We start from the raw sequence: 20,730 nt of genomic DNA, 5'->3' as shown, positions 1-20,730 counted from the left end.
ATATATATATATATATATATATAGGAAAATTACTAAAAAAATATATTTTTTCTCAAGAATTTCATCTCAGCTTTCGATGTACTCAAAAATTACATTATATAATTGTTTGTATAATCCAACCCTATGTTGATTATCGTGCTAGTCTTTTATACTCATTTAACCAAAATAAGGTATCGGCATTACAAAAGTTACAGAATCGTGGAATGAGGATTATTTCACACGTAAATAGGTTTTTTAGTATATCAAACATGTTAAGTACATTGCAGTGGATGTCTGTTTCCCAGAGACTGTACGAGTTAGCGATGATATTCATTTTCATACTAACACATAACTTGCTTCCAACTTATTTTGAAGAATTCTGTATATATAAATCTCAAATCCATAACCACTCAACAAGAGCGAGTAGCTTCCAAAAATTCCACCTTCTTCGAACTAATTTATCAAGTACGATGAAGTCTTTATTTCATAAAGGTTTGAATGAGTATAACAAACTCCCACTTTCGTTGAAAGATTCAAAAAATGTTTTCCAATTAGAAAAAAACTCATGAATTATATAAAATATCATCCTTGATTTTTTTTCTGTTTGGTTATATATTTATTATGTATATCCTCATGCTGAAACCATTCTGGAATCATTGAAAAATGGTTTTTATTATTATTTTTTTCTATCATATCATCATTTTTGTCATTTATGTCATTTATTTAAATATTTTTGAAATAATGTATGTATATTAGGATGTCCTAAAGAAATCAATAAATACGGGACTATTCAAATTCGTTTCCGTACATGGGGATCTCGTAAACAATAAGAGATAGAGTATCAGTTAAATCATGGCAAAGTTGCGTGTTTTGGAGACCTATCCAATGATGTAAAGAAATCGAATATAGCTCTTTTGATTCTGGAGATATACAGGAAAATCTCAAATTATTTTTTTGTCTATATCTTCTTTATTCGCAGACATATTGAAAATCTGTCAACATTTTGCTATTGGCACTTAATGTGGGCTCTCAGAATGTATCCTTGAATATTTTATACAGGGTGTCATCTGACTTGGGCCACCCCCATCTTTGAATTTTTAAATACAGACCTGTATTTTGTTGTATTTTTTTGATCGTAGACGTTCACTTCATACTGAGAATTTAAATTCAATTTTATGTTTCTGGATTTTTCGGTAATATTCGATTATAATTGTGTGAATTATTCCCTTTCAAATTACGACCCTGGATATTGGTTGACTGAGTTGAATAAAAACATAATAGCGACTTTCACGTCTCCCTATGTACCATAGAGTTTTTTTTTTCATTTTCAGATACCTATTCATATTTTTTCCATTGCTCTGAGTGTTTTCTACAATGAACTTGGAATAAGAAAACCTCTTATGATTATCTGAAACATGTCTACAACAAAAATATATTATATGTGTTTTGATGAGCAGAAAAAAAAATGGTAGCAATAATAACATCCGAAACGAACACTATGATTATAATGAGAATTGAAATGAAGTAAGTAATTTATACACACAAAAAAATTAATTGTGCAATAAATGTTCGAATTGGAGTCCTTCCATTTCGAGACAAATAATGGGACAATAAGAGATGGTCTGCAATAAATAATATGAAAAACCGAGTTCAAAAATGTCTCGAAATGGAAGAACTCCATTTCGAGACATTTATTGCGCCAATAATTTTTTTGGGTATCTATATAAAGTACTTCTTTTCAATTTTCATTACAATTATAGTGTTCGTTTCGGATGTTATTATTGTTATCATTTCTTTTTCTGCTTATTAAAACACATATAATATATTTTAGATGTAGATATGCTTTAAATAATCATAAAAGGTTTTTTTATTCGAAGTTCATTGTAGAAAACGCTCAGAGCAATGGAAAAATATGAATATGTACCTAAAAATGAAAAAAAAATCTCAAAAACCTCTACGATACATAGGGAGACGTGAAACTTGCTATTATGTTTTTATTCAGCTCAGTGAACCAATTTCCAGGGCCGTAATTAAACAGGGAATAATTCACACAATTATAATCGAATATTACCGAAAAATCCCGAAATATAAAATTGAATCTGATTTCTCAGTATGAAGTGATCGTCTACGATCTAAAAACTACAACAAAAAATACAGGTTCGTATTTAAAAATTCAAAGATGGGCGTGGCCCAAATCAGATGACACCCTGTATAACTGTTGGTTTTTTTCTGTGTACCTACAGAACCCAAAGGGCTATATTCGATTTCTTTACATCATTGAATAGGTCTCAAATATACACAACTTTGCCACAATTTAACCGACGCTCTATCTCTTATCGTTTACGAGATCCCCATGTACAGAAACGAATTTGAATAGCCCTGTATATTATTAATATATTACAATTACATTTTATAAACTACAGTTTTGATATTGCGACTCATCTTTGTATTCAACAACGAGAAAATTCCGGCAAGTGGTAAGTTAGAATTTATTATGAATAAGAATAATCAATTTATTTCATGTATCAAAATATGACATTTTTTCCAGCACGTACTATCTAAAATTGATGAAAATTAGGTTAAGTATTCATTTTGCGCGAGAAATGATTATGGAATCATGTGTGATACGTTGCTGTATTCACAATGAAAATTGAGTCGTATACAGGGAATACTTCAGTTTCGGCCCATATAAAAATACAAAGTTGATGATGTTTTCTAAAAGACGAATCACCGCTGAAAAATTCTGCCTACCTTATCGGCCACGAAAGACTGCTATTTTTTTTACATTCACTTTGGAAATAAAGCCAGGAGAGAATAAAAACGAAATTCTCAAATTTCGGTTCTTCTCGGATATCTCTGAAACTACTAGGAATATTTGAACTTTCTGAATGGCATATTATCAGGTACATAAATGCGTTACTTTTCTCTAATTCAATCGACCTCGTTTCATATATCCCCATGCTGTTCATTCCTATCTTGGACACAGGGTATAATTTTCAATACGGAGGATTTGCTCAGCTATCCTGCCGGAACCGAACAAACAGTTTCCTATACAAAGTTCATCTTTCGTTCCAGATACAATGCTTCCGGTATGGAGCATCCTAATTGTCCTGTCCCTCCGATGTAGCGGGCTGACATCAAACAGTTGCGGTTTCAGCTCGATGTGTTCGTGTTCCTCTGGACAGCAGGACGCATCAGCAGTTAGGACGATACACAGCGTCGCATGTATGGCGGTTCCGTTCTACAAGTTTCCCAGTGAGTATTCGGATTTTCCTTCATTCAATATTCAGAAAACAAATTTGAATTGAATCATCTGAAGCAACAATATTTCAGTTTATGCGGTGTAGCAATTTTCAGAAATGATCACATCATATGAAAAATTCCTCCCTAAATATAAATCACTCAGAGTTATTTTGAACAATGGCAAAGAGGTCAATGTGTCCGCAGCACAGAATACTAAGTACTTGGGCATAATCATTGATCCACATCTCAAATGGCATGATCATATAAACGCCACAGTAAAAAAACTCAGATTTGTGCTCTATAGAATGAGACATTACTGTAATTGTTTGAACCTAGAACAAATGAGGACAATATACTACGCACTTGTACAAAGTCATATCAACTATGGTATCATTGCCTGGGGAGCTGCCTATTCTAACCATATAATACCACTGGAAATGATACAGAAGCGGATACTCAAATTTATCTATAAAAAACCATATGATTACTCGACTGAAATTTTATATCGACCAAAATAATGGACGTCAGACAGTTATACTTTGTAAAAATCGTTATAAGACAGCATTTGAATAAAAACATGTCGACCAGTAGAACACACACATATGAAACGCGAAATAAACATTACACACTCACACTACCAAGAACCAAGAAAAACACATTAATGAGAAATTATAACTTCCTAGCACCCAGGTGTTACAATATGATACCCAACGAACTAAAAATAATCATATCAATGCAATCATTCCGAAAACATCTCATCGCCTGGATTAATACGTTGCCACGCTTAAAAATCCATCAATATATTGACCTGAAAAACACTTATTATTTCTAAACACTCATTATTTCTAGATAAAATGTAAACCATGAATTTGAAAATATAATTTTATTATTGAATATTAAATTTAATTTTATTGTAATACTCCATGATCTCAATACTCCTAGGCTTAAGTTAAATATACCCTTTTCCACACACAGGGGAAACCCTCATGGAATCTTCTTGTTTTACTTGTATATGGAAACTTGCCGTCGAAATAAATTAAAAAAAATATTATATTATGCAATATACCCCCACTTTTCTGCATATATATGTATATATATATATATATATATATATATATATATATATATATATATATATATATATATATATATATATATATACACCGGAAAAGTCTAGGGATATTTTTAAAAATGGCAATAATTTTTTTTAAATCGCTTTAGGGAAAAAAAAGTTGACGGGTGATTATTAAACGAATGTTACTTACAACAAAATTTATTAAATGGTCAAAAATACTGAGTGCGCATACAAGCAAAACTAAAAAAAAAATATGGCTCCTCTTTGGCATTCCGAAAAAAAATCATAATACAAAAAAAATTGGAATCAGTACAAAGTATGGCCTCCACTACCGCGATTGCCTCTCGACAAAGGTGGACATCTAAGTGGCCTTCTGTTGTGGAGATCTGCTTCATGCAGTCGATTTCTGACAGTATCACGACCATTGGTTACCTGGTGCGTCTGCTGCAACACGTTAACCAACTCAGGTACTGTGATTGTCGGTTGTCTTCTTGCGGTTAAGACCAAAAATCGGTCTTGAACTGCAGTTGTAGCGCGTCCTCGCCCTGGATATTGTTCGGCTGGACTGCCAGTTTCACGGAAACGCCGCCACAATCGACTGATAACACTTTGGGAGACCCCCAAACGTAGAGCTACATCATTTTGTCGCATGCCACCTTGAAGAAGCCCTACAGCTCTATTCATCTCAGCCAATGGTAAGTGATGGCGTTCCATGTTAAAGCACAATATTTCCAGTTCAATTGCTGAGCAAGAACTGCATAGAATGGACAAACTCGACACTTTCAGATTATTCATTTCAGCCGAAAACCTACAGTTTGTATATATATATATATATATATATATATATATATATATATATATATATATATATATATATATATATATATATATGTTATATATATATATATATATATATATATATATATATATAATATATATATATATATAACATTCTTGCCAATGTTATATTATCCAATTTGTATTCATATACTTGTACTGATGATTTCCTTGTAAAAGTCATAATTTTACATTTGCCTATGTTTGATGATAGTTCATTTTTCTGACACCAATCATGTAACTCAGTAGCAGTGTTTGTCTCGATGAGACAAACAGACAAATACTCAATTTTTTTTATGATGGGATAATTCTTCCCTTTTGGTCTGATATTTCTTTGATATTCAACGTGAATTCATTGACTATATCCAAAATCATCGAAACCAAGCTTTTAACGCTTCTTTTTAACAATGTAATCATTCATCATCATGATCTGCTGTCAGAGAAACATCGAAGACTACCGTAAAGTGAATCTTTCGTTGCACAAACACCGACTGAATGGAAAATAACGATAAAACTCAGACATCACCTACAATTCGCGATATATCGGCTTCCAATCGAATAGATCGCACATTTATCAACCGTTTATCTACACTTTATGAAGTCATATATAGCATCGAAATGTATTTTTTACGAATTACAAATGGCAGAGGATATTGAAACATTATTCCGGAAGGCATAAATAAAAAAGTGTCGTTTAAAACGAGCGTAAAATGCAAAGCCGTTAAAATATGAATAAATGGAAATTTTAGTGGGCAATAAAAATGTAGAAAGCGGCTATTCGCAAAGGCGTCCGTGCAATGATTAGGAAGCGGAATAACAGCGTTCCAGGCTTTGGTAGTTTCTGATAGTCCTTAATTTGGTTACCTGATTTAATGAGCTGGAATCCTAAGCCGCGTTATTACGCTGGATTTACGAAGAGGTCGCATGTGATCCACATACGTGTTGGACTGTAGGTCAATGCGAATGATATTTTATAGTTGAATAGATACATGATTTTCCAACAGAAATTAGTTTCCTCTGTAACTCAAAAATGGATTTGAGGTCGGGAACTTGGTCTCCAATCACCCATTGAGAAGAATAGACATCACACAATAATGACGAAATAAAAATATTAAATTTTGACCTCTACCTACATAAGTCAGTTGATTTTCTAAACCTTTTCTTAAACAATGTTTTAAAAATGCCAAATTCTTAATGTATGCTGATGATCTGAAAATTTATCTTCAAATAAAATCATTGTCAGATTGCTTCAGAATTCAGAGTGACATAAATAATTTATTTGAATTTTGTAAACAAAACGAATTATATCTCAATTTTTCCAAATGTAGTTGTATATCATTCACCCGCAACAAAAATATTCCTACATATTCATATCACATAAATAATATCTTGCTGTCACGAGTTAATACATTTAAAGATTTAGGAGTTATTTTTGACTCCAAACTTATTTTCGATAAACATATAGATTATGTAATAAATAAGAGCAGTAGAGCTCTGGGATATGTCAAGAGAAAATGTAAATTCTTCAATCAAACAAAATCAATACAAAATCTCTATAATGCTTTTGTATTAAGTAAGTTAATCTGTTTTAAAAATCTGTTTTAAAATCTGTTTTTCCGTTAACCAGCTGTCGCACCCCTACGAACGACAACCCTCAGAAGTCGAAACTTGTGCGAGCTAAGGATTAACGAGGTCTTACCTTTTAACGTGTGATTCCTAACACGGGTTGGACGATAGCAAGTGAAGATCGATCGTTCAGACTAGGGCTTGAACCACCGACCAACACGGCAGTCAATTCGAGTGAGTGAACAAATCACCCACGCCGAACCGCTTGGCTACCGACTGACCATCAATCATCTGGAGTCCACAGTATAATATATACATCGATCGATTAGAACGTATTCAAAATCGATTTTTAAAACTCGTTGCTTACAAACAAGGTATTCGAATTACTGAAAACAGTGATACTTTGCGAATTAGACGAGACCTCCAGTTAGTATCGTTGGAACATAGGCGTAACATATCAGATATTTTATTTTTACAAAAAATAATAACAAACAAAATAAATTGTTCATCGTTATTATCAATCATTTACTTAAATGTTCCAAATAGAACAATGAGAGCACATGAATTATTCAATTTACCTTTCAAGAGAACAAACTGTTCGCAGAACTCTCCTCTATGTCGATGCGTTAAATGGGGTAATTCTCTCGCAAACTACTTCGATATTTTTAATACTTCTTTGCTTACTGCCAAAAAAATATTGAAAGATTATTTTCATAAATTATAACTAACACATTTCGTCAATAACTATTAATCAGTTTTTATTGTTATTGTATTTGATTTTAATTCATCCCTTACTTTAGACACTGTGTACATGTGTAGTATATATATTACTCTAATTTAATATTATTTTAATTATGTGGATACTGTAGTGGATTTTTTTCTGTTTGTATCCCGAATATATAAATAAATAAATATTAGTGTAGTCATAAGGGGATTGTAACCCGCATTACCTACAACCACTTTCTGATGATGATGAAAAACGAGTTTTTTTGTTGCCATTTCTTTTGTTGAAATGAAAATTACAATTCTATTGGATTTTTGCTCTCGGAGAACAACCCAAAACACACTCTCTGTATGATGAAAATAAAATGTATTCATTTCTCTTCGAAATCCTAATGGTTCACATTCTTGAAGACTAAACCGCAATATTTTTCCAACAAAAACGACAATTTTTTTTTACATATAGTAAGTGGGCATACTTGAAGACTGGCTGTAAATCAAATTATCTAAGAACAATTCGTTCAGGCCAGTCTCAACTCCCTACACAGTAGATTACTTGACTGACACCTATCAGAAAACAACTACTTCCCTGGCTAATACAACGAAGGGCGTTGGATTATATCCGACAAGTGTCAGTGCAGGATTCTCCACAGAAGTTATTCCTGCATATGCTGTTGGCGATACAACTGCCGCAATAGATTTTCAATTATTGGAACACACTTGCAGACCGGTTTCGGGCTGTTTGGCCACTCGTCAGTGCAAGGTAGTGTATATCATCAACATAAAGTCGATAATTTCCGATAACTGAAAATCGAATTCCGTCAGAGTATCATTCCTCGAACTAAGCTGAAGCATACAACAAACAACAGGTTTGTCGTCGCCCCATCTGCCTGTGAACGAGGTAACCAACTGCATATCCGAAATTTGCCCAATTCCTCGTATAAGGAAAGAAAACTTTCGCATATAGTCAGTGGGCATACTTGAAGACTGGCTGCAAATCAAATTATCTAAGAACAATTCGTTCAGGCCAGTCTCAACTCCCTACACAGTAGGTTAATGGACTGATACCTATCAGAAAACAACTTCTCCCCTGGCTAATACCACAAAGGGCGTTGGATTGTATCCGATTATCGGAAATCATCGACTTTATGTTGATGATATACACTACCTTGCACTGACGAGTGGCCAAACAGCCCGAAACTGATCTGCAAGTGTGTTCCAACAGCATATGCAGGAATAACTTCTGTGAAGAATCCTGCACTGGCACCTGTCGGATATAATCCAACGCCTTTCGTGGTGTTAGTCAGGGGAGTAGTTGTTTTCTGATAGGTGTCAGTCCATTAACCTACTCCGTAGGGAGTTGAGTTTGGCCTGAACGAAATGTTTTCAGATAATTTGACAATTTTTCTTCGAACCCAACAAATCAACCCAAACTTCGAGTCCATCTACCCCTGATAATATAACCCAACAAGTCACCAATCTAACCTCGTCCAACCCAACCTCGTCCATCCCAAATGGCTTAACCCAAGTCAACCTCACATCGTCCACCACAAATGGCCTAACCCAACAGGTCACCACCCTAATCTCCAGGTCCACCCCAAATAACCTAACCCAACAAGACTACCCAACCACCAAGTCCACCTTAATACGGTGGTTGTCTTACCCAAACTCCAAGTCACCACCCCAACTTCCAAGTTCATCTACCCAACTAACCCAACTAAAAGCCATCCTTCTCTTTCCTCCTCCCTAGTCACTGTCTAACCCAAAACCTAACCTAACCTAACTTATCCTTACCTAACCTCAACTGACTCAATTCCGCTATTTCACATCAGATGGCACTCTGATCGAATGACAAATCCGCTATTTTACATTGAATGGCGCTATGATCGAATAATAATTACGCTACTTCATTTCAGATGGCGCCATCTATATTTTTCCATTTTTCACCCCAAAATGCAACTCTTTCAACATAACCTAACCTAACCTAACCTAACCTTAACCTAACCTATACTAACCTAACATAACATAACCAACTCGATGAATTTCATTAGTTCGGACTTCCATTGTCTGATATTATATAAAATGATTTGAAATCATTGAGAGAACTAAAAACGAAGAATCAAAAATGAATAGTTGAGAATAACAATTATATTTAGCAAATTGACCAGACCGAGGCAGAAGAATTCAGATAAAAAATCAGAGAACAGCTGGATCGAGAATCAGTTCCAACATCTAACATCAGCAATGAAGAACGTATAGCTCTGAACGGCGTACTTAGAGACAACACTATCAAGATCCTACCTGCAGATAAAGGAAACGCTACTGTGGTGATAGACACTGTTCTGTACAAACAGAAGATCGAAAAGGTTCTTCTGAAGAACAATACACCAAGATCTTACGGGACCCTACTGCATCAATTGAAAGGAAGTTGTACCAGATTTTTAAAAAACACCGAGTTTATTTTTCGGACAAGGAGAGACCGTCGTTAACACCACACCACAGTAAGCCCCCTCACTTGTATGAACTACCCAAAATTCACAAGAAGGACGTTCCCCTCAGACCGAACATCAGCTCCAGAGGTTTCACTACCCGTAATACAACCATTACAAGGACAAACATCGTTTTTTGTTAAGAATTCAAGGCATTTTGTCGAACTACTAGGGGCAATTGAAGTCACACAGGAAGACCAAGTGATTAGTTTCGACGTGGAAGACCTTCACACCAACGTTCCAGTTGAAGAAGCACTCCAAATCATAAAGAGGAAGCTATCCGAAGACGAGAACCTGAAAGATGGAACGAATGTACCTATAGAAGTAATTATGGAATTACTGGGATGTTGTGTACTAAACTGTTATTTCCAACTGAAGGACGAATTCTTTACACAAGATAAGGGAGTGCCAATGGGAACGCAACTCTCACCAATCATAGCCAACATATATATAAAGTGGTTGGAAACTCTGGCCATTGAAGAAGCCTACAAGAATCCTCATGTCTGTTTGAGATATGTTGACGACACCTCCATGATATGGAATCATGGGAATACTGAACTACACGCGTTCCTGAAATACAACTACAGCGTAAGACTTTCCATCACTTTCACAATGGAGAAGGAATTCCACAACGAATTGCCATTCTCAGACGTATTGGTGAAGAGGACCGACACTAAGTGGGAAAAATCTGTATATCGAAAACCTACCCACACGGGATAGTACCTGAAAAAGGAATCCAACCACCATAAATCGACTAAAAGAGAAATCATTAAGACTCTATTAGACTGTGCTTTCAGGTTCTGTTATACGAAGGAAGGTCTCGAGAAGGAAATAGACATCATCAGAAATGATCTTCAACGGTATGGCTACTCCAAAGCGATGGTAAAACAGACTTTGGCTAAAAGACAGCAGGAGCCTCGCAAGCAAGAGAAGCCATCGCAACCAGTGCTTGCACTTTCCTACATCAGAGGCCTATCGGAAAAAATAAGAAGAATTGGATCCAAGTACAACATCAAAACCTGCTGTAGATCCGGAAACACTATCCGCAGCAGCCTCACGAAAACCAGGCCACCAAACGCGGACTGCGATGCCAAGAATTGCATTTACCGGATACCCTTTGAGTGCGGAAAATCCTATATCGGTGAATTACTGTTACTGAAAACGCGTCTAACAAACTATTTAAAAAAATATGAATTGATATCGGAAAAACAATTTGGCTTTAGAGAAAATAGATCCACGCAAGACGCCATAGTACACGTCACTTCCAGAATATCTAAATATGTTGACAAAGCCAAACCAACATTGGCCTCGCTAAAGCGTTCGACACCGTCGACCATCATACATTGCTAAAGATATTGGAAAGTATTGGAATAAGAGGAAAACCTTACGATCCGATGAAAAACTATCTACAAGAAAGAATTCAAAGAGTAAGGTTAAATGATAGCCTTAGAGTAAAAAACAGTAATAAAATATGGTGTTCCACAGGGCACAGTCCTGGGGCCTATACTTTTCGATGTTCATCTCAACGATTTGCTGAAACTAAATTCAGAAGGAGATGTGGTAAGTTATGCTGACGATACAGCAATTATATATGTAGACGAGGATAGGCAATCTTAAAAAGAAGCTGAAAGAGACTTAAAAATAATCCAAGAGTGGTTTAAAAATCGGCTTTTAACAATGAACATCGAGAAAACACATTTCATACCTTTCACCTCATACGTGAAGAACTTACCAGAATATGACACCCTTCAAATAGATGGCAACCAAACAATATCGATGGTCCAACATATCAAATATTTGAGAGTATCCATAGACTGCAATTTGAAATGGTACATCCATATCAAAGTTCAAATATCTATCGAATATTTTGAAAATTGATCAGCTTCGGATATTATATTATGCCCTAGTTGAACTACACTTGAATTATGGAATATTAGCCTGCTGTCGCAGTTATGCGACAGCATAGTCACAGAACTACAGTACACGTCACAAAATGAATTCTGTTATACCAAGACCAGAAAAAAACACCCTACAAAGAAGTTTTGTCTACTTGGGACCCAAAGTATATAGCTTGATCCCTCATGAAATGAAAGAATATAATTCCCATCCTTTATTTAAAGCAAAAATTAAGGAATGGATAAGCGCCCAGTCACGCCTTTCCATCCATCAATATATTAATTTAAAAAACATATATTACAATTTGTTATAAAAAAAAATCAAATTGAAAAGAAAAAAATAAATTCACATAGAAATTATTGCTCTATAATATAAGTATTCTTTCATTATAAGTATTCTCTCGTTACTGTTTCCTTGGTATTTATATTAAATATATACAACATTATTCTCTCTTCATTCAAAACTTCTTCTTCCATACATTACTTTTAATTTTATATTTGCAACACCGTTTTTACATTTTATATATAAAACACTATTTTTTCTATATTTTATATACTTTAGACTTCAGATTTGAATTTTATATCAACAGCACTATTTATTACTCTTCCGATACTCTTTCCATGATATTTTATTCAGAGTGGTCCAACGAAAAGTATGCACCTTGCTTTTCCCCTTTTTTTGTAACTTAACGCAAAAATGCTCGGACAGGTCAATTTTGCTTTTGAGGGGGACACATTTCACATGTATTTTTCTACTCGTGCCTTCAACCCCCTAGCGAGGGTAAGTGACAACCCTAAAATTTCAAATGGAAAGTGGGGTCGAGTGATATATCATTTGAAAGGACACAAAATTATCTTTTCAATGATACCTAATTTGTTGTATTTCACTCGAACATGTAGGTATTATGAAAAAAAAAAACAACTACAACCCAGTACTTTGAAATGTGTAATTGACTTAGTAGAATCCTTCTTCAGCAAGTGCTGAAAATGTGACACATTTACTTCCATACAATAATACAGATTTTGTTCAAATCTATTCCTAACATTCTGTAGCATATCAGGTGTTATACTTCTGCACTCTGCTGTAATTCGTTGGCGAAGATCTTCTATAGACTCGGGCTGCGTAGCAAAACATTTATTTTTCAAGTGTCCCCAAAGGAAAAAGTCTAAAGGCGATAAATCAGGTGACCTGGCAGACCATTCGATGGGGCCTCTCCTTCCAATCCACCATCCAGGAAACCGTCATCTAAAAACTCTCTTACCGGAGCAACATAGTGAGGAGGTGCTCCATCTTACTGGAAATGAAGCCGATCATCATTATGATTTTGGTCATTTTCAATTATTTCTGTTATGAGAGGATCAATTATATTTTCGAGCATGTTCAGGTAGACCTCGCCAGTTAAATTCCCAAAAATAAAAAGTGGCCCTACGATATGACTACCTAATATGCCACACCAGACATCGATTTTTTGAGGGTACTGGGTATGGACCTCTCGGAATAAATGTGGGTTACTCTCATCCCAGTAACGGCAATTATGCCTATTCATAGCCCCATTCAAAAAAATGTACTCTCATCGGAAAAGCACGTGTTGAATGATAGGTACGGATCACCAATTAGTAGCTGGCTCAGTTGTTCACAAAATTGCAGCCTTCTATCAGGATCATCTTCATTGAGTTCCTGTACTAACTTAATTTTGTACGGATGAAATTTATAGGCTTTTAATATCCGTATTATGGACGAACGGGAGACATCTGAGGCTGCAGCAAGCTGACGGGTACTTTGAGTATGATCCATTCAACATGTCCCAAAACAGCGACTTCCACTGCTTCATTTCTGATTGGTTTCCGTGGCTGGTGTTTCACATTACAGACAGATCCGGTATCGACAAACTTTTGGACTAACTTGGCAACGTACGAATCATTCACATTTTTCCCGGGATGACTGTTATTAAAGAGGCGAGCAGTAAGTCTAGCACAACTATTATGTTGATAATAAAGTTTAACAATTTCAACTCGTTCAGGAATGGAATAAACCATTTTTACAGTTATTATACAGTATGAGCCATTTTTAATGGAAACACCCCCCTAAAATTTGAAGTTGTAAATCGAGTTTAATATTTTTTTTTTAAATGTCGAGTACTGAAAGGTCTACCTTGGGACAACCAGGGCACACTACGATATTTTTTCTTAGTCGAAAATCGGGATTTTTTATTAGCGATTTTTCCATTGAAAAAATTACTACGCTACTGGATTCAGAGTGCCTCTAAACAGGTGTGACCAAAATTTCATGAAAGAATATTCATTATTAACAAAGTTATGACAACTCAATAATTCGAAAACTCACACAGCTAACAGTCACAAAAAACACCCTATATCAACAGATATAGCCATGAGAATATTTTTGTTATGATTTCAACAATAAAGTGCCGTCAGATGAAAAAAAAAAAAAATAGCGTAAATATTTTTAATGAAAATACCGGAATTACATTCAAGTTTTCACGTAAATTAACTAAAACTAAGACCTAATATTTCAATTTGAATCTTAGTTCCCATGGAAATGATATTACAGTTTGACACTTGTGAAAGATTTAAGTGTACTATTGTCAACAATATTCACTTTACAGTTCTTCGAATTATTTTGTGTCATGGCTGCAAGATTGAGCATAAGAGAGAAAATTGAAATTGTACGCCTTTCGGGAGATGACGTTAGAAGTGCTAGAGAGGTTTGTAGAGTATTTAATGAGAGACATCCAGATCGTCCTCGTATTAGCTGCGGTACGGTAAATAAAATAAATAAAATATTCAATGAAACTGGTGCAGTATCAAAAATGATGTTAAAAATTAATCCTGTACAAAGACGAAACAGGAATGACAGGAATGATCAAATCATTTTAGATTATTTCGGAAATAATCCTAATTCCAGTATAAGGAATGCCACTTCAGATTTGAATATTCCACGAGAAACTATTCGGAGATGTCTCACGGTGAAGAATATTAAACCTTTCAAACCAAAATGTTTACAAACACTTCAAGAAGGCGACGAAGCAAGACGCCTAGAATATTGTTTATGGGCCCAAGGGGAATATTTGAACAATAGAAATTTCCTGAAAAATATTTTATATACCGACGAAGCCACTTTCACTACAAATGGAGTGGTGTCATCACAGAATTGTCGCTATTGGGCAGCGGATAATCCTAACTGGGTAATAAACTGTAAAAGTAAGTACTCCCAAAAAATCAACGTCTGGTGTGGGATATTGAACGAAAGAATTATTGGTCCTTTCTTTTTTGAGGAAAACATTAATGCGCAGAGGTTTCTAGAATTTTTAAACACAGAGTTTTGGGATGCTATTCACGAGCTGCCAATCAATGAACGATCAAATTTAATTGTCCAGTTAGATGGGTGTTCAGTTCATTATGTCAGAGCTGTGAGGCAATGGCTCAACGAACATTTTCCAAACCGATGGATAGGCCGGGGTAGTCCGTTTATAGAGTGGCCACCCAGATCTCCAGACCTCACAGTTTTGCACTTTTTTCTCTGGGGACTTCTCACACAAAAGGTTTACAAAAACCGCTCAAGAGATGGAAATGAACTTTGTGCAAGAATTCGACAGGTATGTGCAGATATTAGCCCTCAAGAACTAAGGAACGTAATCAGAAACATTCGTAAGCGCTACGACACATGTATCGAAATACGGGGTGGATTAGTAGAGGCTACTAGAATATGAGTTAGAATCAATTGTTGCACTGAATCGAAACATTTCAATAATTAGTTATTAGTTACGTTCATTAAAATTTTTTGCTTCATTGTTAGTTGAATTTTTTGAATGTAATTCCGTTATTTTCATTAAAAATATTTACGCTATTTGTTTTTTTTTCATCTGGCGGCACTTTATTGTTGAAATCATGAAAAAAATAATTATATTATGACTTTTAACTGTGTGAGTTTTCGAATTTTTGAGTTGTCATAATTTTGTTAATAATGAATATTTTTTCATGAAATTTCGGTCACACCTATTTAGAGGCACTCTGAATCCAGTGGCGTAGTGATTTTTTCAATAAAAAATCGCTAATAAAAAATCCCGATTTTCGAATAAGAAAAAATATCATAGTATGCCCTGAAACTTCAATAAGCATTTCAAATTTTGTCCCAAAGTAGACCTTTTAGTACTTGACATTAAAAAAAAATTAAAATCGATTCACAACTTCAAATTTTAGGGGGGTGTTTCCATTAAAAATGGGTCACACTGTATAATATCAGACTATTAAAGTCCGAACTAATGAAATTCATACTATTTTATCATTATTTTTCTCTTACAAATAATCCGATGCTCATTTCCTTCATAGTCCTCTGAAGGTCCTTCTTGGGTGTGGCAACGAACAAAATAACACGCCAACTTCCATTCCGTCCTAGATGAGAGTGAATTAGAGTTAAATGAACCATTTTGTTTGTTCCTCTCCCCTCAGAACTTACCTATTTCCTCTGAAAAGAAAATTTTCTCCCGTCTTTTCGCCGAGCACCATGAATGTTAACACGATTTTATGAATTTACTCTGAAATTCTAACGAATCTCATTACCGCACTGCATTATGCGAGTCTCTTTTCTGTTTGTAACCTTTGTGGAAATTGGTATAGTTGCGGCAGTAATAGCCTGGCATATTATAACTATATTTCCGGAAAGCTTTCAAAAGGTTATCTCATTATAATCTTATCTCGTTGGAAATATCTAGGCACTGACGTTATGAGGACACTAAAGACAGATTCAGTTGAGAGTTCATTATGTTTACTTAATCAGTTTTATTCACGTCTAATGAACTTCAGTTGGTATTTCTTTCATTTGGTAATGATGTTTTTGTACAACTGTCATTTGAAGTTACATTTTCACTGGTTGTCAAGAGTATTGAAGGATGATGTTTACAAAGTGGCCTATTAAAAATATTTTCAACACTAGTGATTGAAAGAATGTTTAACACGATTTTCTTTGACCAAATAGCAATGAACAAAACAATTTTCATAGAAGTTTTATTATGAACAATAGATATAGATTGAATTAAATTGTCTTACAAATGTATTATATACATTAATCACATCATTATTTCTATTTATGAACATTAATATGGAAAGTACAATTATAACAACTGCTGATATTAACACCTTGCGATGTTGAAGAGCATCGTAATATTCAGTGTCACCATTAAAGTTTCCCATATGGTGATATGGGAAACTTCTTTTTCGAAAAGTTTCAATGAAGTTTAACTTCGGCACTTGTTTGTGCTTTAAATTTAACTTAAAATGATGCGGCAAACTGCGACCCACTGACGTGTTTGTCAAATTCAACTTTTTTTTTTGAAAAAAATTGAAAAAGTGCATTTCTAGATCGAATTTAACAAAAAGTTACTTGAAAAAGTTGTGTCTACGACAATTTTGTATCCATATGCCAAATTTTATGCAACTAGGATAAAGTTAACGTTTTGCTCATTTTTGAGAGATATCCCCTTTATTTTAAAAAACAAGTCCGGTTAATTGTCATCAATTCATGTATACATAACGAACTCATCATGGAGTTTAACTTTTATGAAAGATTTTTACTTATACGGACATTTTTAAAGAGAAATTAAAAATTTGCTATAAAAATTTCAACATGACTGGTGCAGAGTTTCAATCACTTGGCTATTTTCTTAAACAAACGTTTGATTTCGAAAAAGCAGAGGCAACTAAAAAAAATGTAAATAATTTCGATAAAACTATTATTATTATTATAAATTTTAAACAACAATAAATTATATTAAATACGAATGGGTACAAAAAATTACTTATTGATCTAAATGAGGTTGTCAAACACTTATAGCCTACATTTCAGTATGTCGTCCTCCACGTTCAATACAAATTATGATCCTTCTACTGACTTCTGTAACTGCATTTTTAATAAATCGGGGATTTGTGTTTGCACAGCACTCGCGAATGGTATTTTCCAGATGTTGTATGTTAGTGCCACAAGAAAAAGTCTAAAGGCGTCAAGTCGGGTGATCTAGGTTTTACAGCAACCGTGAATGTATTGCCATCAAGCTGATGGCCGATGTATCAGCCATCAAGCTGATGCCATAGGTCGTATTTAATATTCAAAGGCATATTATCTAAAACTTCATCAACCTCATTAGTTAAAAAGTTGAGATAACCGACAGATGATAAATTTTCCCTAAAGAAAAATGGCCCAATCATTTGGTCGTTAAGTATCCCACACCACACATTAGTTTCAAAGGAATACCGATCACCACATTCAACTGTGAAACTGGGATTTTCTTGGGACCACCATCGGCAATTTTGAGAACTTACCGTTCCATTTGAAGAGAACGTTGCCTCATCTGTCCATAAAATTTTATATGGAAACTTTACATTTTCTTCTCTTTCTCCTTGAAACCAGAATGAAAACCCCAAACGGACATCAAAATCTCGTTCTTTTAATGTGTTAATAAATTTTGGCTTGTAAGGCCAAAATTTATTCTTTAATAAGATTTTTCTAACACTTTCTCTCTTGTAATCGGTATTTTTTATGATATCGGTTATGCTCGTTTGCCCGTGTTCAATAACTTTTAAACAAATGTTAAGCTGGGCCTCCTCATCATATTTACTTGAAGTGTGCTTTTTCTTAGATAGATTTGCTACGGATTCTGTTTCTCTGAATTTCGACATTATCCTTGACACAGTAGTATGTTGAACATTTTTTCCTGGATGCCATTCATTAAAAATGTTAGCTACTTGCCGGTATGGTGTATTCTCACCACATATTAAAACTATTTCTATTCTTTCCTGAAGAGACAACATTATTGCAACAATAACTGTTAAAAATTTGACAAGTAAATCAACAACTTGACACTAACATAGCATGCATTTTGTTTGTCAAGAACTACTTAAAAATTTCATTCAACGTGATTAAGCATCCTTACCGCACTAGTTAGTGTTTATAGATAAATAATCTGTGAATACTGAATATTGAAATTTTAATTTAATTTCAACTCTAGTAATTTTATTAATACTCATTGCAGTTTTTGGGTTGTGTCTGCTTTTTCAAAATTGAAGGTACTGACGTTTGTTTAAAAAAATAGCCAAGTGATTGAAACTTTGCACCAGTCATGTCAAAATTTTTATACCACATTTTTAATTTCTCTCTAAAAATGTCCGTATGAGTAAAAATTCATCAGAGAAGTTAAACTACATGATGAGTTTGTTATGTATATATGAATTGATGACAATTAACCGAACGTGTTTTCTAAAATAAAGGGGATATCTGTCAAAAATAAGCAAAACGTCAACTTTATCCTAGTTGCATAAAATTTGTCATATGGATATAAAATTGCCGTAGACACAACTTTTTCAAGTAACTTTTTGTTAAATTCGATCTAAAAATGCACTTTTTCAATATTTTTCAAAAAAAAAAGTTGAATTTGACAAACACTGAACGTCAGTGGGTCGCAGTTGGCCGCATCATTTTAAGTTAAATTTAAAGCACAAACAAGTGCCGAAGTTGAACTTCATTGAAACTTTTCGAAAAAAAAGTTTCCCATATGGTGCGTACTTTAATGGTGACACTGTATATATAGGTTAGGTTAGGTCCGAAGTGAGTGGGTCTATTTGACCCTCCACCGCAAAGCTCTCGCTCCTAACCTAAATTTACAGTAGATCAGTTGGAGTCGTAAGCTAGACAGCGTCAGAATTTTTTTTCAGTTTACTCTGTCCATAAAAGTTCCACAAGTAGCTAGGGAAAGAAGGCAGAGCCCTGCATTATTGTTACAAAGCGATGCTACGACGAGAGGGCGCCCGGCATCTCGAAGGTTCCGTAGAGACAGCTGATAGACTCAGTGTCATTCATCCTACCGGCACAAATACACACAAGAGATTCTGTCACTCTCGTATCCAGCAGGGATACATGGAAGCAGGCATCTGATGGCCGGTTTGCTCAACCGCCACATCCCAAGCCAAGGCACTCGCCAAAAACAGCATTCACAGTGGTTAAGGCGGTGAAAGATAAACAAGGACAGCCAATCCGCCTCAATATCTATACCTAACAACCAATCCAAAAATTTACAGAGCCACCTTAAGGTCTCCATTGTGATTTTCTGATCACAAACTCATTTCAGTGTTGAGTGAATTGCCGATGAATGTTGGGGAACAATCTAAGCCGCGCAAAGTTTGGCATTACAGATCAGCTGAATGGGAGAACCTCCAAGACCATTTCAGTAATTTCCCCTGGCTAGATATTTGTTTCAGCTCTACAGATCCATCAACTTGTGCTTCTGAAGTCACGGAAGTTATTTTGTCATCCATGGTTGCATTTACTCATTTCGAATGAAACAAACTTATAACGGCAAACCAGGACGAAACATTGCATTTCCTCCCTAACTTCAATTTTATCACATTCATATAGAAGAATAATTTGTGTGTTTAGTTTTCCTATGTGGTTGTTGTCTTCTAGGAAGTTCATGAACTTCGGCTTCTTGAATGGGTGTATCTTCTTCTGATTCTATTTCTTCATCTGGTTTCCTATAATCATGAAAATCTTCATCGTATTCAGGTATAATATCTAATTCAGGATTCATGTGATCAGATTTTACAATCTTTTTGAAGTGAGAAGCATTTCTTGTTATCTTTTTATCTAGCCTTGAGCAGTTACCTTTGTACCACTAATTTTCTCAACAACATATGGATTGGGATCATATGGTGGGGTAAATTCATTTACATGTTTTTGTTTGCAAATTACTAAATCTCCAACATTCAATTCATGATTTTTAGTATGTAATCTTTCATCTGCATACTTTTTGAAATTGAAATTGGTACCAAAAGCAGAATTTCTAGCAATAACTGACCTGGCTTCACAGTTTTTAAGTAGTATTGGATCAACATATATGTGTAAAAAAATATTTCCAGACCT

The 20,730-nt window shown here is 34.7% G+C and overlaps 1 protein-coding gene across 1 annotated transcript in view; it reads left to right on the top strand.

Moving 5' to 3' along the window:
* Positions 1-3,059: 3,059 nt before the first annotated feature.
* Positions 3,060-20,730, top strand: part of LOC111506920 (uncharacterized) — a 100,518-nt gene continuing 82,847 nt past the window's right edge. The window contains exon 1 of the mRNA XM_023162140.2: positions 3,060-3,234. Coding sequence (XP_023017908.2) covers positions 3,060-3,234 — 175 coding nt within the window. The remainder of the gene's footprint in view (positions 3,235-20,730) is intronic.

This window comes from Leptinotarsa decemlineata, unplaced genomic scaffold (genome assembly GCF_025532065.1).
Source record: "Leptinotarsa decemlineata unplaced genomic scaffold, Ldec_3_MD MMD2_P_RNA_scaffold_2, whole genome shotgun sequence".
In the NCBI taxonomy this organism is placed as follows: Eukaryota; Metazoa; Arthropoda; class Insecta; order Coleoptera; family Chrysomelidae; genus Leptinotarsa; species Leptinotarsa decemlineata.
The sequence above is the reverse complement of the archived record's forward strand: the minus strand, read 5'-3'. Positions and strand labels throughout refer to the sequence as shown.